Source organism: Cheilinus undulatus, linkage group 9 (assembly GCF_018320785.1).
Source record: "Cheilinus undulatus linkage group 9, ASM1832078v1, whole genome shotgun sequence".
NCBI classification, from domain to species: Eukaryota; Metazoa; Chordata; class Actinopteri; order Labriformes; family Labridae; genus Cheilinus; species Cheilinus undulatus.
In genome coordinates, this window is record NC_054873.1 from 15,479,406 (window position 1) to 15,504,201 (window position 24,796).

A 24,796-nucleotide genomic window follows, 5' to 3' on the forward strand; every position below is an offset into this window, starting at 1 on the left:
CAAGCAGGTACAGCACACGTTTCTGCAGGGAGAGATAAAGGAGGAGCTGGGGTGGAGGGGGATGTAAAAAGCTTGTAGCAGAGGGAGCAGCAAAGAGAGGTGGGCTAGAACAGCCTAAAAAAGGCAGCATAAGTGCTATACTCGCTAAGAATTCAGCAGGCCATCAGCTTGTGTAAAAGCTGATCTCAATTATATGGCAGTGCTTGACTCCCTGAACTAATGCTATAGGCTCAATCTATGGCAGAGGAATGGCTATTGCACCAAAAGTGACCTATTATTTTACAACTGGCCCAGCGACATAAACTTTATGGCTGTCAATATAATTTTTTAAAATCGTGATTAATCTCAGAATTTCAGTCGTTATCTGTGATTAGCTTCTATTGTTTTATTGTTATACTCTCACTATTGATTGATTTAAGCTAAATGGGGGTGGGCTTTCTGTTGATCTTTGCCTGGGGCCCTCAGATGACTAAAACTGCCCCAGCAGTCAGAGGTAGGCCCTACAGCCTGGACACCTGACGCAGGGCGGGGTCTCCACCTCCTGTAGGTGCATAACAGTAACACACCTGTAGAGAAGACAGACTGGCACCAGTAAAACCAAACAACTGTTGGTTCCGCTTCACACCCGTGTCCTTCATTCAACCAGGCTCACAGATATGTGGATGCCTCGTGGATTTTGTAATGTCCCATGCTCTGATTTACATTACGCGCGATGAATGTCACATGGGGTTTGCTGGCGGTTCTGGGTCTGGTGTGTCACTCCGAGTCGAGGTGCTCACCGACCTCTTACTACAAGAACTGCTGGATCAGGCGTTTTCCGGGCATTTTCATCGACATCGAGGAATCTCAGAGGAGAGGAGCTCAGCTTTTAAAGTCTTACCAGGAGGAGACTGCGCTGAAATGCAGCCGAACCTGCTGCCTCACCAGAAACTGTGAGTATCAGATACATCCTCATACTAACCGCACGTTTCTGTCCCGGTATGCCATAAAGACCTCTTCAAACTTGATCGATCGTCTCTCTTGTCCTACAGTTTCCTGTAATCTGGCCATTTTTCACTACGAAACCTCTCCAGAAAACGTGAACTGTTTCCACCTTCACTGCCCAACACTGGAGAGCTGTATCCTGAGCCACAGAGGAAACGTGGTTCTCTACAATATCACCAAAGGTGGGCCTTTGTAAAGCCAATGATGTTCACTATTTCTCTTCTCCTTTTGTACGGTACCTTACTTTGAACCGATCTTCTTGTATGTTAAAAGACCATATCCAAAGACCATCATGCGTATTTAATTTTTAAAGTTGCCACTGTACTCTGTATCACTATTGTATATTGCTACTTCTAGTACTTCTCTAACGCCTGCCATAATATTAAAACTAGCTCAACAGTACTGTCTTGAGCACTGACTGAAGGTTAATCCAGTATTTATATTTTCCCAAATGTTAACTTATCCTTCAGCATTTCAGAGAGAAACTCTATATGACTCCAAAGTATTTCTTTATCTGTTTCTTTCTGGATAATAAATGGACACTATGCACATGCATATCACAGTGTCACTTCAACAGTAAGGAGGCATTGATAAACATCTCTTATCTCTTAGATATACACCCTCAACAAAGTTGAACCATTTGGACTAAATGTAGAACAAAGCCTCTCATCTTTTTTTGTTATGCAGTGTGTAATGTTTGGTGCATTAATCATCATAACAACCTATGTTTAAATTTTACATGAAGTTGTCAAGAACTTCTGCACCTTTAAGTTACATTTACATATACAGTTTAAATTTTAAAAATCCATTAGGAGAAATAATAATAATTAAAAAAAATCCGTTTGCATAGATAATCACTACTGTAGACCTGATAAAGTAGCTATTAATAACAGCAGTCTCAGTCTTATTGAGTTTATCAGAGTCACCTATCTCGACGTGGTGAAATTAGTCACTTCTTCCTTTCATGGTTACAGTAGTTTGGGATTTTTCATAAGTTTTTATTCTCATTTTGTTTTCACCTTGGCTTTCAATTTCAGTTTAGTTTTAATAAGTTTTTTCTGCAGTTTTTATTTTGTTTCATTTGCATTTTGAAAAAGCTTTGTTTTAGTCAAGTTTTTCCTTGTTTTAGTGTTTTTTTTTTTTTTATAGTTTTCTAGCAATATAGGATACTTTTCAGGTGAGACCCAAAAGGGCCAGAAAAAATACACATCAGACATTTTTAAAAATCATTCAAATAGGCTTCTCTTTACCTTTTATTTTACTTTTTCAATGATGTTTGAATAAAACTGAAGACCAAAAAAATTGTTTGAAGTCTTCTCAGTCAAAGCAGGCGTGTTATTTTATTACTTTAGTTTCAGTTGACTAACTAAACTAGGTTTGTACATTTTAGTTTTTTGTTATCCAACAGTCTATATATATCACTTTTAAAGAATATTCACTGTTGAAAATAAGAAAAGGTTTGTCTTAGAGCACAGGCTCCCAACCTTTTTTCCATAACACCCCCCAAATCGAGGAAAAATTTGCATCAGTTTTAATCATCACTCTCAACACCTAATAGGCCTACATTTATTTGTTCTTACCAAAACATCAATGTACAAACTCTTATTAATATTATTAATCATTATTATTATAATAGACATTATTACAATAGAGTGTAAGGGCAACATTAATAGGAAAAAGAAAACAAAAACAATCTGTTAATTTTCAAGACAAAAATGCTTGAAATTCTTAAGTTAAATAAGTCGTTAATTTATGAGAAAAAAATATAATTTCTAACATTAAAAATTTTCAATGTACATGAATCAAAACTTAGAATTTTTGAGATTATTAAGCAAGAAAACACAAACAAACACTGTTTTCAGTTTGACTGTTGGTACTTTTGACTTCAAAATGTTGTAAATGCAAGTTTCTAAAGTCAAAATTTAATTATTCTTATAATCAGGAATTTCTTGTAATATTCCATCACTTTGAACTGTGAAATTCTGAGTTTGTTTTACTCTAAATATTCAACTTTATAATCTTCAAAACCCACTACTTTCTTGCTCAAAAATGAACAAATTATTGTTATGTTTTTTTCTTTAAAAACTTTTAGGATTTTAAAAAACTATATGCGCAATGTTAGAGAAGACACAGTCCTATGTCTCCCCTGAGATCTTTGGTGCCCATCTAGGGGTGTCTGGACCCCGGGTTGGGAAGCACTGTCTTAAAGCTTGATGATTATCACTTTGTCCCACACCTACCTGGCAGGGGTGGTTTCAGACATTAAAAATTAGAATATAGAATTAATCAGTAACCTTTGGGATGATCTTGTTTACTTGTGTAGGTCTTAAAGAGACATTTTTCGTTTCAATCAGTTTCATAACCAGCTAAAAACTCATTCAGGGGGCTTTAAATAAATTTCAATAAAATGCCAACACTTAATTAAGACATGATAAAAGTAGGAATGAAGAGATTTTATCCATAACTGAAATGTTGTATATATTATAATAATGCAGGTATGATTAAGTAAATGAGCAGAAAATGAAGAGATAAACGTTGGTTATTCTTGCCTTTTTATTTCCCAGGTGTAGATCCTGACCTGTTGGTGTTTGGAAAATACTTCACCTCCAACGTACGAGTGTTACCTCACCACTACGGCCGACTGAACATTTCAGAGCCGCTGCCCTCAGACAAACGACAGTTCATCCATCCACCTCCACCTGCAGCCCTGCCCCAGACTTCTGCACTCACAGTTAAACCCCCAACTACAGCAAGCAGAGTGCGAACAACCCCCTTCACTGAAACCATCACCACTGTGCATAGCACCAGTCAGCTGTCTACAGTTCCCACAACTACACCTGCCTCATTTTCAGCTCCAAAGACTCTGCTGTCTTCAGGGACCCATGTGCAAACTACAACCCCAAAAGTCTCCATCTCTTCTCCTGCCCCCGGCTTTACTACGCCTCCACCATCCACTTCAGCACACACCCCTCACCCCCACGACCCCAAAACCACTCCCATGTCTTCCACTACAGCTGCACAGCCCTCCGGATCACCTATTGCTAGTCACAGCGCCACTTTCTCTTATAAATCCACCACGGCTTTAATGGGAAATATAGAGAGCAGCAAACAAAACCCCAACGACACTAAAGGCAGCCTGGGGAGGAACAGCACAACAGGGAATGAGGGGGGACAGGGAGTCAGTGGAGAGGACACCTTTGGGAGTTTGGGGCCTGAATGGCACGTAGCTACTCACACCCTGCTGGTCGCCGTGGTCGTCTGTATCACGGTGCTGCTGAGCTGCTGCTGCTCCTTTCTGCTGGTGGTGAGCTGGAGGGGGCAGAGGAAGAGGATGGGGCGATATAGGACGTCATGGAGGGGGAAAAGAGGCTCCATGCGTCTGATAAAGTACGTGCTGGTCAGAGAAAACACCTGAAAGTGGAACAAATGATGGCACCAGCATTTCCTTTTTGTTTACAAGGCACTTAAAGATTTTACAGTTATTTGACGATTATACCACACCAGAACCCAGGAGCGATGTCTGATGACAATTTGTCTTCTGGAAGAAATTACCTAACTTTTGGAGCTTTCCATTACTTACAGACCTGAGAAATGAAGACTGAGTTGGTGTTGCATGATGGCATTTTAGAGCAGACTGTTTTACTGTACTACTATGCAGATATGCTTTAAGACTTAACTGATGTTAAATCATTATAAGATCACTGCAGATGTTTTCTGACTTACATTAAAGCTCCTGTGAGGAGTTTAAGCTTGTTATGAAACTGACTGAATACTGATGCCACTAAAGGTGCATCTCAATAATTTCGACTGTCATGAAAAAGTTCCTTTTTTGCTGTGATTTAATTCAAAAAGTGAAACTTCCATATATTCTGGATTCATCTTATAGAGTGAAATATTTCAAGACCTTATGTGTTTTAATCTTGATTATTACAGCTTACAGATCACAGAAATCAAAAATCCACTTTCTCCAAATATTAGAATATTGTGGAAAAGTCCATTTGCAAAAGTTTCCTGAGCCTTCATTCCCTCACTCTGGTTCAGTACACACAATCACAATCATGGGGAAGACTGCTGACTTGACAATCATTGACACCCCCCACAAGAAGGGTAAGCCACAGAAGGTCACTGCTGAAAGGGCAGGCAGTTTTCAGAGGCTGTCATGGAAAATAATTGAAGGGAAAAGTGTGGTAAGAAAAGATGCACACGCAAGAGAAATGAGCTCAGCCTTCAGGGAATTGTTCGAACTAAGGGGGAGCTTCACAAGGAGTGGATTGAGGCAGGAGTAAGACTTGTCCAGAAAATGGTCTACAAGCGTCATATTCCTCATGTAAAGCCACTCCTGAATCTCACCAGGGCTAAGGCGAAAAAGAACTGGACTGCTGCTCAGAATATCCTGTATTCAGGTGAAAGTAAATTCTGTTTTCATTTGAAAATCATGGTCTTTAAGTCTCAAGGAAGATCAGAGAGGACCAGAACCCAGAGTGCTTGGGATCCTGTGTTTTCCACAGTCAGTGATGGTATCAGGTGCCATGCCATTTGTTGTTGACAGCAAAGGTACTGTCAGCCATCTACCAGGAGATTTAAGAGCACTTCAAGTGTCCATCTGCTGAGATTTATGGAGATACTGATTTAATTTCCCAGAAGGACTTGGCACCTGCCCACAGTGAAGCCAAAACTACCAGAAACTGTTTTACTGACCATGCTGTAACTGTGTTTGAGCTGGCCTGACCTGAACCCCATAGAGAATCTCTGGAGAAATTTGAAGAGGAAGATGAGAGACACCAGACTCAACTAGAATGGCCGTCTGAGGTGGCAGACCCACGCCTAAGCAGCGCCACCAAGGAACTTGTGCTCCCATTGATTACTATGGTGTTCAAAATTTCGAAGTCCAAGAAAAACCGAACGGGTGCGCGATCATCACCAAAATCTATTCGATTCTTCCCTGTCACTATCCCAATATGCCCTGAAAGTTTGGTGAAGATCCGACTTTCCGTTTCTCGAGTTATGTTGTACACATACAAAGAAACAAAGATACAGAACCCTTTACATAACCCCCTGCGGATTTCATCAGCGTGGGTAACAATAGAGACGAGCTGAAGGCTGCTATCAGAGCAACCTAGGCTTCGTAACACCCCAAGCAGTGCCACAGACTGATTGCCCCCATGCCACATTGCAGTAATTTGTGTAAAAGGAGCCTTGACCAAGTACTGAGTGTATAAATGAACATTATTTTCAGATGTTCAACATTTCTGTATTATAAATCCCTTTTTTAATGGTGTCATGAAGTATTTCACTTTGTATGAGATGAATCTAAAATGTGTGTTAGTTTCATTTCTTCAATTAAAATCACGGGGGGGGGGGGTCGGGTCAAATTTTTGGAATGCACCTGCATATGATTTACAGAAGCAATCAAGACCATCATCCAAACAGGGTACACTGGCAGACCATCTCCAGCAGACTTTTTACATACTTAAAATGCACATGTACATTGCAAAGTCTGCCAAAGTGGATACAAGCCTCAATCCCACATAGGAGCTTTAAGGCAGATTTTTTTTGGTTTCTTTTTCTGCAACTTGCAAGTGTTCAATAAAAGTCTAGCACAGATATAAACAGTCCTGCTTTGTCCACAGGGGGCACCAGAATTGCTATCAGCATAAAGTCTCTTAAAGGAGCTTTAAAATGCAGTGATTGAGAAAATCCTGCCTTAAAAGAACAAATGATGGCCATTTGACTGGACTTTATTTTCCTATGTCCTTAAATGAGTCAACATGAGATGCTGATGTCAAACCTCCTGAGCTTTGGCCAGTTGTCTGTGCTGGCTCTAAGTGGGACTTGACATTTTCAAGAAAAAGACTGAAGACTGCAATTCAAGGGTTGTTCAGATCACCATTGTGTGATAATGGACCACTTTTTGTCTTTGGTGGTTAACCCTCTGGCGCTCCAGGACATCTCCTCAGTGCATCAGATTTCTCTTGATCTAAAAGGGTACAAACCACAGCTCTAAGAGGGGTGAAGTACTTTTCAACAGCCTGCTGCTGAAAGCATCCTTTCACAAAGGTGCTGAGCCTCGACCTGACAGTGATCAGAGTGGGTAAAAACTTTATCCACCATGCATGCAAACTTCACAACAACAAAGACAGAATTATGTTTAAAGCAGGATGCATTAGACTTTACTTCTGTATCAAAGACATAGTCGTACAGCTGATATGGCAGGACACTTCTGGAAAATAAATACATTGAGACCCTTGAAGTTTTAATATCTGGTTGCTCTATCTACAGGAGTATTTTACAGGTTGAGTAGTTTCTTCACAGCCTCTTTGTACTGCAGCATGGCAGTCTCACTGTCTCCCTCATTCTTCAGCTTCATCACAGAGTCCTTATACTCCTGCACGTCCTTTCTCCCCAGCAGCTGCTCTCTCACTTCCTCTCCTTCCCCTTCCCCGGCCACTTTCATGCGTACGAGAGTATCCAGGATATTTTTTTGAGACTGGCTGTCCGCCCAGCTGTACTCCTCCATGTCTGCCCTGGTCTTCTCTGCCTCCCAGACCTCGGTTTTCTGAAGAAAGAGGGGAAAAAAGTAATTTTTGTTTACTTGATAAAAAAGGCATTCCTGAAAATTTTAATATGACTTCAGTTATGTTGTAAGACTCATCTTTAAACTTTGTCTGCTCAGTGTTTCAAAGTTAAGTCTTGGTGTCCAGCCTGGGACAGTAGGGTAACAGATGTAAAATATTGGGGCCTGTCTTTGATGCTCCTCTCACAGAGATAGGATTCCTCTATATGCAGCTCTCTGTCCGCTGCCTGTCATCATGCTCCCTTCAGAACAATACGTCCCACTGTGCAGCAGCTTAAAGCAGGCCAGTGACTAAGCCTCAGCTCTCTAACTCTCCAGGTGTTTGAGGTTAATGACCATCATTACTGCTATATATTATCTGATTGACATAACATCCCGTCTGAAGCTAGTCCGGTTAGGAGCACCATGTACTTTAGGCAGGCACTTCATGCACTTCTTCATTATTATCAATGATAATTAGGAGGATAGAATTTATTGTGGGTTTATGTTGTTTTTTTGAAAACCTTATTTATTTATTTCATTTCTATTAACAGTGTGTCTAACTTTAGTGGAGTTTGGTGACCCTTTTTGATTATCAGCTGAGAAAAATAAATAAATAAATTAGCCAATTTTAGATGTCTGGGTAAGTTTTTGTTGCTGTGATATTCAAAAAGGTATGGATATCATTTGATTTTTGCTAGTATAATAAAATCCACAATTCTGGTATCATGACAACTCTACTGTAGACAAGAAAAGTTGCATGATACCGACAAAGTTCAAATTCTGGGTATACAAAATAAATAATTAATAATGCCTAAGTGTTGACAGTAGTAGCACACTTTCTGCCCTAGCATCAGTGGGTTGTTTGCTTGACAGACAGAATTTTGATGACACATCAAAGACAAAAGGACACCTGTTTTCTGGATAAAGTTTAAGTACCCGTTACGTAACATTTCTATATGTCAGTTCAGGGAAAGGACAGGTGTTTGATGGGAAGGCACAAACAGTGGATGTACTGCCCCTAGTGGTAAATTCTCCACCATTACTAAGGCGGCTACAAGCAGTCAGCCCCAGCACTGGCCTGGAAAAGCACACAGTGGAATTAGCAGAGAAGGTCGGTCTCCCTGAGTGGGGAGATAAAATCACCTCAGTGGTTGCTAACAATCAGCCTCTTTGTGGGCTACCGTTACAACCCAACCGTTATGCCACTCTTACAGCTTCCCTGAGCCTGCTGGACAAGCACTGTGCTTTTCATTGTGTCCAAAAGGCCAGTGGACAGTGTTCTGCTCTCTGGCTTGGACGCCTCTCCAAACCAAGTTTTTTTTTTTTTTAATGTGACTCAGTCATGACGGGAAAACCTCTTTAAGGCAAAGCTTGCACAATAGGAGGAGTCATCTTCCTTTATGTGGCTGATGGCAAATTCACTTGAACAGCACCTTGGGCAATGACCTGGTGGCAGACTTCCCTGATGGTTGATTAAATGTGAATAAGTATCAGGGTCAACACCTGATAGGGGAATCTGTGTCCCCCCATCAGTAGGGAAATGTCAGCTGGACAATGTGGCTGTTTGCTTTCTCTCTGCCCATTCAAGTCTGATACCTCCCTAATGGGCTCAGTCGCTCAGATCACAGAGCAAGACAAGATTTTACAGTAAAAAAGCACTGGACCGTTTCTTCAGGCATACAGAAATGTCACCAGAGCTAAGGCCTGAGAATTCAATTTTTCACAGTTTTGTTTATACCTATGAGAGCATGCTGCTGGTAGTTTACCGTCCAGAACAGATCATACACAAAGAATAGGAGTTGATCATCAAGCCAAGGACAGATGCTTTGATTTTGCATCAAAATGAATCATTTAAACTTCAACCATTATAGGAACGTGCATGATAAGCCATCAGAACAATTAACATCACCAGTCTTGTTGGTCATCAGCAGATTTACCAGTGGGTTGAACTAATTTTTCCATGAATGTCGGTCCACAGCGCTGGTTTAGTGTAGTGTCTATAATGTTAAAGACCCTGTAAAGTGAAATCCAAAGTTTTTGTCTTAACACTCTAGAAATGTTGGAATATGGTTGCTGTAAACATGTGAAAACTCTGAGATGTACATGAGACTGAATTCTGGATTTAGGCCATTTCATCTCTTTCCTGGCTTGGTTTCATGTGGGCGGGGCCAATATGTGGGCTCATGATGTCATGAGCCCACAGTAGAGACCACGCCCCTCTGACACTACAATATTGTGGAAGGAAGCAGTCACCTGGAGCAGGGACTTCTGGTTCATTTTGTGCAAAGGAATTTAGTTTTGTACTCTTGTACCGTTTTATAATGTGCATATTTCATTGCAAAGTTATAGGTATGCATGTTTTGTTTATTGGTTCATGTTTTTAGGGGAAAATGTTTTTCCAAGTATGACACCATGAGTGAGGGGGTTAATGCTGCAGACTATGCGTGTCCTGAATGGGCGTGGCTTCAGCTCATTCAACAGACACACCCACACCATCCTGGAGCAGATTTTACTGCCCCATTTTTCATGATTTGAAGCTTAATTTCATAAACTTGGAGATGCTATATGTGATTGAAATTTGACCTGGGGGTTCATAACACAGTGATCTATCACACGACAAACCTAAATACAGATTTATTTTTACTTTACAGGGTCTTTAAGAAGCTCCCCCCTGCTGGGACTATAGCTCCAGTTAAGAGACATTCTCTCTCCACTCTGGATTTAAACCAGCACAGCTGTCAGATAGAACCAGTGCAGGTAAATGGCAAGGACTGAATGCTAGTGTTTCTAGAACTGCTTATGTCAGCAAAACCAATCAGACACTGTTTGCCACACATTCCAGCGGCATTTAAAATTGTCGACAATTTTGTAATTAAAGATTGTAAACTGCTTTAAAGAGCAACAATATAAACTCCAGGCAACATGGTTCTGGAGGTTGTTCTGCTGTTTTAAATAAATTGCTCTCAATATGATTGCTTTTAAGTGTTCTCTATCTAGTCCGGTCTGAATTTAAATTACCATTTAATCAACAGGGAAACGTGTAGCCATCAATGTCTTTAATTCAATGTCTTTAACTGCCTGGTGTGGCAGTTAGAAACAGAACACAGGATACTGTCACCTGTTTGAACCATTGCTGATAACCCTGCTCATCCGGGCCACACGTTACTGTCCGACTAAAGAAGATGAGACGTCATGCTTAAATAAATCTGCTGCTGCTAAATACCTGTGCGAGTCACAGTGAGGATAATATAATATTTAGTGCGTATATACACACAGATTCTCACACAGGGAGAGCTTGTAAAGTGATGTTTGTTACTTTGTTCCTCAACTTTTGCTCTTCTCTTCACTGCCTCAATGACTGTCATTCATTTAACAACAGTCAGAAACAATGTAATTAACATAAGTGCTAGTATGCTATAACACGCTATACAGGGCTTTGTTCACTTTAAAACACATAGATAAAGTTGCTTACAAACACTTCATTTGTTGTCTGAAATGCACGCAAAGCCAACAGAGCAGATACTGAAACTCACTTCTAAGCACTGATGATAAATGAAAATCAAAAAGATAAGTTTAAGGCTCAAAATCTGAGGTAAAAGTCAAACTTTCTAGATCAAAAGATCAAAGCATGAAATTAAAAGTCAAAATAATGTTTTTAAAAGGCAAATATATGGGTTAAGATTTCTAACAATTAGTTTTACAGGTCAAAACATTAGATAAAAAGTTGAAATCATGAGTTTTAAAAGTCAAAATATGAGATAAAATTTGAAAAGATGAATTTAAATTTTAAACTGAGTTTAAAAGTTCAAAATATGGCTTAAATCTACATTTGTAAATCTAAAAGGTCAAAATATGCCATAAAAAGTCAAAATCACAAAATTGAAAAGATCAAAATATGAAACAAAGAGTCAAATGTAAGTTTAAATGGGAATTGTGAGACGCAAAATTGAAAATAAGAACTGAAACACTAATCAATTTCTTCTACTACTTCCTGACTTTATATCTAATTGCTTTTACTCATTGCCTTTTCACATTTTCATGACTTCACAAGGATATTTTAAATCATTCAGATTAAGTTCAAACATTTTTTACACTGAAGGAAATCTGCAGACCTCATACCAGTGGGCCAGTTATAATAAAAATATATGATCTTGTGGGCCAGGTATAACTGTATCACAGGCCGGATTTGGCCCCCGGGACTTGTGTTTGACATCCCTGTGATAGAAGATGAGAAATACTTAAACTGAACTGATGCAGCTTGTGAAATTTAAGTCTGTTATACTTCTTTTACTCCCCCCTGAATAACTGACAGTGTCTTTTAATCTGGGACAGTTTTCTTTTTTATGTCCCATCACTGTGATGCGTTCATCTGCTTTAATCTCGAGTAGAACAGAAACTCACCCATGACTCGTGGTACAGAACAGTGAGCAGGTACATGGCATAGTCCTTATTCTGCTGTCTCAGTGGGCAGCTGGTCGAAAGACAAAAGAGGAAAGCATTCAGCACGTTTGATTAATCTCCTCAGTCAGAATCTATATTCAATCCTGAGGAAGGGTTGTTAACCTTTCGGTCCTGATGGTGAGGGTATCAGTGTCTTTGTCGTATCTCTCCCCGACGAGTTTGATGAGCTTTCTGCGTGCGTGGTCATCCAGGTTCAAACCGGACAACTTAACCTGAAGGGTCAAAGAGACTATTACAAAAAACTTTTATAGGTAGATGTGCAGTGAGACACACAAAAAGATTATTTAGTGGTGTATGAAATGTCTTGCCTGAAAATCTTCAAAATCTGAACTTAAAGTAGGAATAATGTTTATAGCCTTTACAGAGCTCTGTGTGCGTAGTTTTAAATAATATACTTTCTAGAGATGAAATCAGAGCATCTATGCTGTGACGTCTAAGCCCCTGGAAAGATGGAGAACAAAAGAGATTATTTCTTGATTGATATTTGTGTCATGACTTAGAAAAAGCAACAACTGTGAAATAATAAAATAAAACTTTTCTGTTACCTCATGACATCAGAGGGGGAGATTACTTTTGTGATGTGCAGAGACAATAAAAATAAATGTGATACATCCAGGAGCACATGCCAGTGATTTCGGCTCAGAGTCTCCCTCACTGCTTCCATCTCATTAAATTAAACTAAAATAGAATGAAAGGGAACCCTGGCATACAATCCTGGTTAAAATATTGAATGAATTTTGGGCTGACATTTTGCTGCACTGAAAATGGGGTCTTGTTCCACTTGCTCTGGATTTGGAACCTAATTGAGCGAGATTTGCTCTCCAATCTGTCTTTCTGCCTAATCCACCTGGATTAATGTCTGGATAATTCCTTCCATGCTGATATAATCTAAGGCAAAGTGTCAATGGAGCAGATGGCTTATGGTGAATGGTAAAAAACTACACATTTTCACCTGCAGACATTACAAATCTGTCAGAGGACAGATTGAATTCTGAGGTTTCTCTTTTTTCTTTTTGCATGCTTTAAACTAAAACAGTGTGGTTAGTGTAACGGAAAAAGATATTTATTAAAGTGTAAAACAACAGCCATACATACATACATACATACATTGAAAGCATAACTTTTCCATGATTTGCTTTTCCTTGATTCATCCATAAAACCTTAAGTGTAAATCTTCTTATAGACGGATTGTGGGTGTTATGTGTTGTTTCATGTTTCCATTTATGGCTCTGCTCTGTGAGGAGGATTGTATATTGATGGATTAGTGATGGTTGTGGTGGTGAAGGGATTAAGAGGAATATCAAAATGTCCCAACAAATATGTCTGATAAACGGTTTTGTTACTTTTTCTCTGAAAAATAAAAAGTTTCCATAAAGTAAATGCACAGCTAAAAAAACTGAGGGTTTATATTAGCATATGACAACAGAGTTTTACTAAAAATGACACAAAAAAAGCCCTAAATCTCTGTAATCTATCTGCAGACTTGATGGCATCATTTCTTAGCTTTGAGGTCACTGGACAATGAACGTCTCTCCGGATAAGTCACGGGGACATGATGTCATCTGGTGATTATGCATCCCCATAAATCTCTAATCTCATTTTTCATGTCGAGTTTCTCCACACTCCACTTTCCATACATCTATGTAACACAGCTAAACCAAGATCATCAGGTAAAAGCTGAGGGTCAAATAGCAGGCAAACTCACTCTGAGGTGAACAATGCGAGCCGAAGGGTTTCTAATCGACAGGCCGGCAGACACGTAGTCGGTGCTTTCCACTTTTATAGGGAAGTGCTTGTCACATTTGGCATCTGAATCCAAGGCAGAGGGCCACTCTGTACAAAAAGCTGTGGATACAGAATTACTTGTATATATGAAAATTGATCTTATCATACAAGCACTCATTTTTAAAAGATGCTTAATATAAATCAAGAAGAAAGTATCCTGCCAATTAAGAAAGGAAATTACGTTTCAGGGCTTCGCAGTGTTTCTTGATGGCAGCCGGTGTCAAATGCAGAAAGTTTGGAATCTGAAAAACAAAAAGTGAGAGATTAGATCTGCAAACTTTACAGCAGTGATTTAGATACATTTACCACAAACCTGAGGCAATTTATGCCACAGAAACACCAATATTTTATATGTAAATGGTCCATCATCTTTTGATTTCAGTAAACTGAGACATACTTAAGATGGATCCATAGACTTTTGCATAGTACCTTGGGGATACCATGAAGCAGCTGCTCAGTAGGTTGGCATTTATTTATTTTTTTAGGAGTCCTGACACAGCCCAAATTTGGAAAATTGTGACTTGTTGAGGTGCCAATTCAATTGTGCCAAGCTGCCCTTGTGCAATACATTAAAGCCCCGTTCACACTTGGCTAAAATTCCTGAAACTACCTGAGCTGAGTGTGTGAACACAGTTTTCCACCGATTTTATTCTGAAAGTTTCATTTTACCCCCCCCCCAAGTAATTTCTCTCTTCCTCTACCCCTCCACTGACTGACAGGCAAACTGTAGGAAAACCTTCCTGCTGTGAAGGACCAGCATGAACAAGCGAGTCAGAATATTTTCTTTGTAGGCTGCTGCATTTAGAAAAGATTGCAACTGCTCTTGGTGCTTGTAAGTGAACAACCCTCTCATTTTAACATCTCTCCATTAAAGGGATATTTCAGTATTTTTCAAATTGAGTTGTATGAGGTACGTAGCAGTAGTAGTGGCATTAGCCTTTAGGGGTTTCATAAGCATTGCTCCTTCAAGAAGGACTCACTGGTTGTACCTGCCAGTAAGCTAGGCTATACAGCATAACAGATAGGTAAAGTTCCTCCCTGGAATTTAGCAAGTTTTTGATAAAAAATGGGCCATGAAACTAACCTGGCATGCCAGATGGATTTGTTTTACACATCCATCTGGAAAACCACTCATACACAGTGTTTGGGAAAGGGCAGAGCCTTTGAAAAAAACTGGCAGGGTGATTGGATGAACGTTCTGTCTGTCACATCTTTATGGACCAATCAGAGCAACAAAACACGTGACGTAGCCACTAACAAGCTGCACCCCAACTGAAGAAGTAAACTCCATATAGAAGTGCATAACGCGAACCATGGCAACTGTAGACATGTAAGTATATGACTTTTGTCGTTTCTGAAAAGAAACAACTCACTGCTGTTCTTTGTTCTTCTTTTAACGAAGAAATGTCGTCAAGTTCTGATAAAACTGTTGCTTTAGCAGCCATAGTCATTAAAATATAATATTAACATACATATCATGTCTATGTTAGCAGCATGTACATTGTCTTCTTGTTGCTGCTTGCTCACGTCATGACTCTGCCGCACCTGAAAGTACTGCCCGTCGTCGCTGATTGGTCGTGTCACTTTCTAACCGGGCCCAAACGGTTAAGACGGGAGCTTTGCAAGATGGATTCACCAGTGAGAAACATGGAAACGAGCGTATCCATCTGCTTTGCAAGGTTACCACAAAACAATGTTGGCTCAAACGTACGCACTATCAAAAAATGTGAATCATTTTATTTTATGTCTCTTAAAGCCTCTATGTTCCTGTCACTATTTTGCAATGCAAGAGCACATAACCAGTAGTCAAAGCCTGTACTGCAAAATGGTGACAATAACACAGAGGATTTCTGGGTAAAAATCAAATGCTTTAAAAATTTTCCATTGTGTGTACATTTTCACCAAAACTCACTAAATTCCACAGAGAAACTGCACCCATCTGCTACACTGTATAGCCTAGCTTCCTGGCAGGTACAACCAGTGAGTCCTTCTTAAAGGAGCAATGCTTTCTAAAATCACTGGAGGCCAATGCCACTACTACTGATAAGTACCTCATACAGCCCAACTTCAAAAATACCTAAAATATCCTTTTAACACCTCTACGCAGAATCATGCATTCTGGTCCGGGACCCCAAGAGGTGTTTTACATCTCTCTAGGGGGGCATACGGCTCTGTATGCAAATCTAATTTTGACAACATCAGAGCAAGTATTTTTCTAAATCATAAAAACACATAATGGATAGTTTGTACCTACATTTTTTGGCAAGCACAAGTGAGTCTAGGTCTGTTCTGTTGGGACTTTATCAATAAAAACAATTCAAATTTACATTTAATTTTCTCAGATATGAGTAGGAGGTGCCGAGGAAGAGGGGTTGGGTACTACTGGGATAATAATTGTCCATGTGTTTATAAAAGGGTGAAAAGGGAATAGAGTATATGTAAACATGGTAAAGTCTATCAGAAATGTGAGCCAGGTGACCTAAGTTGGTAGAACAGGCACCCATTTAAAGAAAATACTGTCGTTGACACAGTGGTTGCAGGTTTTATCATGGCAGTGTTTGGTCCATGTCTTCTCCAGTACTTTCTCCCTTTATTTCATGTCTCTCTTTGGCAAAAAGACCAAAATGATCTTTTTAACAAGTCTATTTAAAAATGTATTGTCAGATCTCTTGCCTTTATCTTGGAGCAATCATGCATTCTTTGTCTAATACTCCTCCAAAGTTGTTTATTTATCTATTTATTTTTTTTAAGATTTTGGGTCCTGTCATTGATTATTTAAGGAAGCAGAGATATCACACGGGTAACTGACTGTGTTGGAGAGCCTAGTATTGCACTGAAAAGTACTGCTATGAGCTGCATTGTTTACACATGCTAGCCATTGGTCTTTGCCATGCACATAATCAACTGTGTACAGCCAGCATTCATTGACTCTCCCCTGACCCTCATTTGATTCAAAGACATTATTATTGTTTGGAAATGTTTCTTTTCTCTTCTTGTGCTGGCAGTCTGTCCTGTATAGTTTAGTCTGTTATAACCTCCGCCAAGGAGGTTATGTGATCGGGTGGGTTTGTTAGTTTGTTAGTTAGTTTGTTAGCAACATAACTCAAAAAGTTATGGATGGATTTTGATGAAATTTTCAGGAAATGTCAGAAATGGCATATGGAAGAACTGATTAGATTTTGGGACTGATCCGGATCAACGTCTGGATCCAGGAATTTATTAAAGGATTCTGTTCTATTGGGAGATAGGGCTAATTGCGGAGGTCTGCGCTCTCCGAGTGCTTTTCTAGTTTTTTTTTTTTTTTCTCTGACAGTCAGTTTTTGTCTTCGTGTTGTTAAAAACCAAAAATGTTCATGAACAATCTATAAATATATTGAAGAATACATTGCATAGTTTTATGTATAGACTGTATCGCATATGTGCACTGCACAAATGCTAATACCTTTATATGCAACAATATTATAGAACATTAGTCAGTGTTAAATTAGTTGATTCTCTCTGTGAATATGTATCTTTATCTTTTTATTCTAGGTTGAGAATGGTCTATGAGCATCTGAAATCTTTGGCAGATGACACAAAAAACTTCACAGAATTCTCATGCTAGATTCTTTAGCCAAGTATTTAAAATATTTTTTTTTTTTTAAAGAAAAAAGCTTAGCATTTATCATAAGTGAGATATGCACAGCTCATCATAGCAGACTCTGTATCATTGTGGTGCAAAGTAGAGATCCAGCTGTGATGAGAGAGAGTGGTGAATCTGCAAGTGGCTCAAGTCCAGGTGGAGCAGCTGGTGTCTGGAACAGCAGCTCAGTAATCCCAGCACATAGACAGAGCCTACAGAGCCATGCAGCATTATCACCATGAGTACTGAAAAAGAACTGGATGGTACAATTTACTCTATTAATCATCACGACACAGCCCACAGCAATACATCAGGGTGAAGTAAACTGTGGTTGATCTATTGAAATGTGGAAACAGCGCTACAGCTTCATTAAGCACCATTTTTAAATCCTGTTTTGGGGTACTGACTATTTTTGCCAAGGCAGACAACCATCCATAGATTTTATTTACCCCACTGTCCTTTGAAATAGACTAATTTCTGATTGTTTGGTAAGATCTTGACTTATCTATCTTGTAGAGACAGTTGCAATGGCATGTTGTAATAAGGCATAACACAGTAACCAGCATAGTATTTTCTCTTTCAAATCACCAGAAAATTATTGTGCCACAATGACAAAATAAGCCTTATCTTGGTTAAGTAAGATATGTATTTATGTTAGGATATAAATACAAGTTTTGTTTAAAAACAAGTCTTGTGAAACAACAGAAATTAAGTTGCTATCACAGGAAAAGAATTGTTTTTATCACAAGATAGGATAAAAACATCAAAACATCAAAACAGTCTGCTGTGAAATGAAAAGCTACTTATTAATACTTGACCTTATAAAGTTCTATAAAATGTGTTTTAGATTATGCAGCTTTTATAAAGGACATAGGTTTATGCATGCAATAATGTAGATACGCAGAGGAAACTTGAAACCAGAATAACACTTACTCATGCACCACATATAAAATAGTTTAATTTAAATTGAATGTGCAGAATGGGGCACAGGTGGCCTAGTGGTTTAAGGCGTGCCCAATGAATGTGGACGGCGCGGGTTTACCGCATGTCTTTCCCCTGCTCTCTTCCCTGTTTCCAACTCTATCCACTGTCCTCCTCTATCAAATAAAGGCACAAAAATGCAGAAAATAAATCTTAAAAAAAAAATTGCAGGATTCAGTCAGTTAACATGCTAATTAAAGTGTGATGTGATCTTACACTACAGCCTTCGCTGTCTATCACACTACAGAGCTGCAGGTTTTGTAAATCAGTGGATTTTTTTATTTCAACAGCCTGTTCAGAATTAGATGGCAGATTGGACATTGTTTCTCTTACTTTAATGCGGGAAGGTGGTGCGAGATATGAGCGTGGGACATTTGAGTTGTTCCTAAAGTATTTTGCTTTTAATAACTGCATGTAACTTGTCTTCTATAAGATGTGATGGGTTAAAAGTGAGGTCTGACCTTGATCAGCTCCAGGTTGCCCTTCTTGTCTGGAGGAACGCCTCCCTTCTTAGGGTAGCCCATCCTCACAGGCAGAGGGACGGCGTTCGCTTTGAAGGGTGCTGCTGCTGGATAAACCGCAGTCCAGTCTTGATCCAGCGGCATCTTTTCTGTCCTGGGTACCCCAGGCTAATATGAAACACAGAAGAAAAAAGGCACCTTTATTCTGTGAGAATGTGTTTAAACCCTACAGTGCCAGTCTACATCACAAAAGACTTCATCTAGCATCCTGTTAATATTTCTGAAAGTCTGTATTGTTGTATTTCAATTATTAAAGAGACACGTACCTCCCTTCTGGGTCTTCTGGGAAATCCTCTTCCACTTCTCTCAGGAAAGCCTTAAAAATGGTGACAATTTGGTATATACAGCCACACTCATTTATGTGATAATGCTAACTCTGTTCAGCTTTTCCTACAGAATGACACTGTGCTTGTTCTTGGGTAGTAGAGATGACCACCAGCCCTTCCTCTTTTAACCCTTCTCATCAACAGTACGTTGTATGAAGTTGCTTATATATCACTCGCCTTTTGAAATGTTTCACTTCTTATTAAGCAATTACAGCAGGTAAAGTGCATGTATGAAGGCTTATTGTTACTGAGGTAGCATATTGCAGCCATCATCCTAGGGTTAAGGTGTACAGAGTGATATCAGCTGCAAAAAGCTGCAGAAAATGTTGAAACAATGGTATGTGAAGCTCAACATGAAACCTTGCACCTAAACAGTGTATTTACAGTAGTGGAAGGCTCATGGTGATTATATACAGATTTAAGAAACGACAAAAAGCTTTAAAAAAAATGCCAATTTGGGTGAAAAATACAAAATATTAATCGATAAATATTTAAAAAGCAACACTGTTTTAAGGTAACGCTTTTTCCTTTGCTGCAAAAAAATTGAGATACAACTAAATACAAATTAGCTACTTAACTACATCTCGGCCTTACTCCATCTAAATACCCACTTTATTCGTACAGTTTAAACATTCAAACTAGCAATCATATCATTATCAAATACCAGAGGTTGTGCACTGGCCTCGTTAACATTTTAGCTGTTAGCATCGCCCTCTACTCTGCTTCTGATTTACTTTAAATAGTTTTACAAACACAGTGACACTCACCTTTATTCGTTTTAAGTGAATTTGTGGACAAAGCTGCTGCATGGGTGACCCTGTTCGCTGAATTTTGTAGTCCAATTCCAGCAACATTTATTCGACCTAAGGACAGAAATGCCTTACTTGCGTGTGCCGCCATGTTTTTAGTAGACTACGGAATAACTGGTGGGACAAACTAATAGAATTGCGAGGCGTTTAAGCTAACAGAGAGTGGATGTTTAGTGCCTCCTACCGAAAGCATCTAGAAAATCTGATTTTTGGGATTTTATTCAAGATGAGGTAATACTTTAATACATAAACTTAAACGTTGCTTACTTAGTCGTCGTCTTTATTTGGTTTTATTAAGAGATATTTCTCATCAACTTCGTGTAACTCATAGTGTTATCAGCTACTGCACCTCTACCAGCTGAGGCTTTTTCAAAAGTGTTGCGTTCATATGCATCCGTAAAATAATGTTCCACAGGTAGCAAGTCGTCCAAAATGTGCCGTGAGTAAAACCCAAAGAAACACATGAACGCCAGCCCTAGAGTGAGGTTTTATTTCGTGTTTGGACCTGTTTAAACTCACTTACACTAAAATCTACAATGTCTGCGTTAAAGTTACGTGAATAATGTCGGGATAAGCATAGAGTGAGTTACATTTAGAGGAGTAGCAGAGATGTTGGAACATTTACATAACGTGTTATGGTATGAAAATGTCAGCAACGACACATAAAACAAGACAAGCTTACATGCATGTGAGGTAACCTGACACAGTAGTTCAGCTTATAGTATATTTTTACTGTGTTGTTGTGACTAAAAGTCACATTGTGCAAAGGCTAGCTTGTTTCAGATAATATCCTTAGGACTTTGGTGGCAAAAGTACTACTTTTAACGAAAATCTGAGGTTAAATATGTTCTTTTCATCTCAAAAGAGCTGAACAGCACATTGGTGTATAGCTGGCTTAACTTGTAAAGTGTCATGGTTGTTACAAGACCATGTTGAGTTTTTATCTTTGGCCTTATACAAGGTGTTTTGAGGATTGCAGGTGATTTAAAATAGTTAAACTGGTTGAAGGATTATGCACTATAAGGGAATATAAAGTAAAATTATAACCACAGGAATGAATACAGAACCCCAATAGAAATCAGGGCCAAAGGGAGTCTCTATGAGACTAATGGGTTAACTGATTATCGGCGTGGACAATTGTTGATGATGATGATTATCGTTATTGGGACTTTATTTTATGGACAGTGGATAAAATTGATTTGTGAAAAGGGTGCTACTTAAGCTCCACTGCTGTGTCTCCACCTCTGTCTTAATTTTCACTCTCCAAAGTCTACCAAAAATCCTGCATGCGACACAATCTGATTGGCCAGATGTCACAAGAATACCAGCAAATCAACACTTATGCCTGGGTGACACTGACACAGTAAGCATATGGAATCACTTTCTCTTTTCTTGCTGCCGCTGTGTTGTCTTGGGTCGTTTCTCATGCTGATAAAGGTAGGGCTGTTTTGTTTTTTTTTCCATTCGTTTTTTTGATTGTGCAATTTTACTTTTACCACATTAAGTACATTTTGTTGATCTCAAAAGGAGCCAGTTCAGGTATCTGATCAGGATGCCTCCTGGATGCCCTGGAACTGACATATATTTATTATCCAATTTCAAATGTGCTTAATGTGGCAAAAGTAAAATTGTACGATCCAAAATTGAAAAAATGCCATATGCTTACTGTGTCTGTGGCACCCAGGCTTAAGTGTTGATTGGCTCGTACTCATGTGACATCTAGCCAATGAGATTGAGCTGTATACAGGACATTTGATGAGACTTTGGAGATAGAAAATAAAGCCAGAGGGGAAGACACACTTTGCAGTGGAACCAAAGTAGCCCACATTTTTACTAATTCATTGTATCAATTATCTGTATAATAAAATGCTCTCATACTGATAATTGGCTAAATGCCACATGTAATCGTTCCCTTGCTGTATGCCGCTGATTGTTATTAGTAGTGAAAGCCAAAAAAAAATGGTCAGTTTCATGTCACTGATGGACAGCTAGAGCCTATTTTTGACTTTTTTTCTTAAACAATAATGGATGCGTTTTAAAATGAAGTAAGTACAACACTTCCACCAAGAAGCAACATTACTGATTTTAATATGTACTCAAAAAGTGCAAGCACACAAAAAGATACCCAATGAAAGTAATTTGAGTAAATGTATATATTTACTGATTTAATTCTTTGGCTTTTTGGTAACAATATTAAATAGGCATACCACTGCTTGTCTTGCGTAAGCCAAAATTCCATGCACCCTTGAACACATCATTTGCACAGGCTCAGACTGGGATGCACTTCAAAGGGACAAGTCCTGCAGGCTGCAGCCGAGCAAAGCCTGATGTTTTAACTGTATTTTACTGTTATTGTTAGTCAGTTTTTTAGCATTTGGAAACTAAAGTTAAATTTTACTTTTATAAATACTATTTTTCTACAGGTGGATATTTTAAAATTATAGATATATAAGAACTAAAAACAAAAGGCGAACTTGTTGCCTGCTTTTTGTATTTTTTACATAATATGTACCGACGTTCAAACATACAGTGTGTTTCTGGAATTAAAGGCAAACCCGAAATATTAGTTAGTATGTTTTTTTAATTCTTAGAGGATTCAACTCTGAACTCTAGCTCTGCTTTAATTGATGGAGATACTGACTTCAGACACCTTTCTTTATTATGCAGCTTCTTCAAACAGCCCCACCGTGCATTTAACGACGGGACATGACTAAAACGGACGAAAGGTAAGTCAAGTTTTTAATTTCTTTAAACCACGTGTTGTCCTTAAAATGTGTCTCAGGTCCCACGCGAGGGTCAGCTCAGTTTAACGGAAAGTCACACAATACAGTGTAACAGTAGAGTCCCCATGCTGCAACCTGTGCATATCTGACACTTCTTTGTTCGTCGTCGTTTTTTTAAAAGTAGAAACTCTAGGAGAGACAGCAGCGCGTGCTGCTCCTGTCATCGGTTCATCCATGGCTAAGGACAGACGTGGACGGGGGAGGCTGCTAACAATTAGCCTGCCTCTCTTGTCCCATGAGACTTTTTCCGATCCGTTTAGGCAACAGTTAAGCTACCTATCACTCTGCCTGGATGACTTTCATCTTCAGAGCCCCCCTACTCACATTTGACTCACACATTAATCGTAATGGAGACAGCATGGGGTCAAACTGGCTTTGACTTGGCTGATGGAAAGTGTTTTTGTCAAGTTGTTAAGCTCCCTAGGTTTAGTTACAGGCTCACTGCCTCAAACAGACAGGGGTCATTTTCATTTTAATAAATAATATTACACACCTACGAGATCAAAGATAAATAAAGGCTACTTATTTACAGTTCATCTCAATTAAATTACAGCTGAGGAAAAAAATATTAGCCCTCTATTGCATATCATTCTCCTGCTTTGTGAGCATCAACAATTCTTTTTCTCAAGACCAAACTGATTTATTTTGTTTTTGCCATGGTGCTTTCTCCACTGACAGCTTAAACCCTTCCTGGAGTTTTAATACTGTGTGTAAATGTGACTATAATCCTCAGTTTTAACTTGATTTTACAAGCTTTGAGCATTACAAAGCTGAAGCACTTCATGCCACAACAGTGGTTTGTGCCATGGCTAAAGAAAAAGGTCATTTCTAAAGGGGGCTAATAATTTTGACCCTGGTAGTTTTTTTTTTTTTGTGAAATTGTTTTGTTTCTGTGTGAAAAGTTAAATTTTAGCATCCAAAATAAAACTAGGATGTTTGCCGAGGTTCTGTTAAAAATTCTTTGCTCTGTTTATCAGCACTTGGGAAATACTTCAAAAAGAATGAGGGGCTAATAATTCTGTCCTCATCTATAGGCTTACATATTAAACTAGTCACTCTTCTGTCCTGGTAGTGCTTAACTATTTGACTGCAAAGATAATTACTGTACACTTTGTGAGATGCCAGGGTGAGATATGGCTTTGACTTGGCACATGGAAAGTGTTTTTGTTGAGTCGTCATGCTCTCCAGGTTTAGTTACAGCTCTCCAGCCAAGTTACATTATGAGATATTTCCATTAGATCTTAAGTGGCAGCTCATTTTGAATTATTTATACATTAAGCAAAAGCAACACACTTATTTGCTTTTACTTTACTTTTTCTCTTATTATTATGGACAACATTTGATTCATAAAGCAGACAGGACTCAGAATTTGTATTTTTACCAGAGCTGTCAGTCCAATAAAAATCAATCTAATTAATCATAGGTTTTGTAATTAATTGATTGCCATTAAATGCATATGTTGATGATTGGAGAAAGAGTGCATTGCTGGTAGATTTAAAGATAATATTAACAAAAATGAGGAAGGACATGCTTCTGAGTGGCATTTAAATTTTCTTCTTGGTTTTGAAACAGGAGAAGTCGGGTTTTTACTAAGGCGAAAGAAAATGATTAGCTTGAAAATTGAGCAATGTATTCATTTGACATTTTTGATGAAATTGAACAAAGAAGCAGTCGAATCCTTTCATGCATTAACTGAGGTATATGGGGAACACTGCATGTCATGTTCGTGTGTTTGAATGGCACGAAAGTTTTGATGAAGGCAGAGAGGACTTCCAAGATGTTGAACGTTCTGGTGCTCATGCACATCAAAAACTTCTGAGAACGTAAGAAAAATTAAAAAAATAATTCGAAACAAACTAATTATAAAAATGATTGATAAAGGCACAGTTCGACAAATTTTTCATGAAAGTTTAAACATGACAAAAGTGTGAAACCCAAGTTAATTTGTGGAGACATTTTGGACCAAAT

The 24,796-nt window shown here is 38.8% G+C and overlaps 3 protein-coding genes across 4 annotated transcripts in view; 2 read left to right on the forward strand and 1 right to left on the reverse strand.

Annotated features, from left to right (window-relative positions):
* The first annotated feature begins 597 nt into the window (after nt 1-597).
* On the forward strand, nt 598-4,602 carry LOC121515507 (MANSC domain-containing protein 4-like). The gene is made up of 3 exons (XM_041796314.1): nt 598-932; nt 1,032-1,166; nt 3,549-4,602. Exons 1-3 carry the CDS (start codon nt 713-715, stop codon nt 4,397-4,399), a joined length of 1,206 nt encoding a protein of 401 aa, XP_041652248.1. The 5' UTR covers nt 598-712; the 3' UTR covers nt 4,400-4,602.
* A 2,524-nt stretch (nt 4,603-7,126) lies between these two features.
* mrps35 (mitochondrial ribosomal protein S35) lies at nt 7,127-20,169 on the reverse strand. Its single transcript, XM_041796566.1, has 8 exons — nt 20,004-20,169; nt 19,177-19,226; nt 18,851-19,018; nt 13,968-14,028; nt 13,707-13,846; nt 12,104-12,213; nt 11,942-12,011; nt 7,127-7,540 (listed from the first exon to the last, which is right to left on the reverse strand). The coding sequence occupies exons 1-8, from the start codon at nt 20,134-20,136 to the stop codon at nt 7,271-7,273; spliced, it is 1,002 nt and encodes a 333-aa protein (XP_041652500.1). The 5' UTR covers nt 20,137-20,169; the 3' UTR covers nt 7,127-7,270.
* A 2,172-nt stretch (nt 20,170-22,341) lies between these two features.
* The window catches only part of kcnq1.2 (potassium voltage-gated channel, KQT-like subfamily, member 1.2), a 291,548-nt gene continuing 289,093 nt past the window's right edge, over nt 22,342-24,796 (forward strand). Inside the window, exons 1-2 of one of the 2 annotated variants that reach the window (XM_041796564.1) lie at nt 22,342-22,615; nt 22,713-22,771. The gene's annotated coding sequence lies outside the window, so the exon portion shown is untranslated. The remainder of the gene's footprint in view (nt 22,616-22,712; nt 22,772-24,796) is intronic. The other variant, XM_041796565.1, reaches the window with a different exon arrangement.

Bases quoted from the DNA above. Each gene is read 5' to 3' on its own strand.
- mrps35 (XM_041796566.1), bottom strand. From the start codon at position 20,136: ATGGCGGCACACGCAAGTAAGGCATTTCTGTCCTTAGGTCGAATAAAT. The intron at 19,227-20,003 runs GTGAGTGTCACT...ACCATTTTTAAG, and splicing joins TTCACTTAAAACGAATAAAG to GCTTTCCTGAGAGAAGTGGA. The intron at 12,012-12,103 runs GTTAACAACCCT...TCTTTCGACCAG, and splicing joins CTCACCATCAGGACCGAAAG to CTGCCCACTGAGACAGCAGA.
- LOC121515507 (XM_041796314.1), top strand. From the start codon at position 713: ATGAATGTCACATGGGGTTTGCTGGCGGTTCTGGGTCTGGTGTGTCAC. The intron at 933-1,031 runs GTGAGTATCAGA...CTTGTCCTACAG, and splicing joins CTGCTGCCTCACCAGAAACT to TTTCCTGTAATCTGGCCATT. The intron at 1,167-3,548 runs GTGGGCCTTTGT...TTTATTTCCCAG, and splicing joins TCTCTACAATATCACCAAAG to GTGTAGATCCTGACCTGTTG.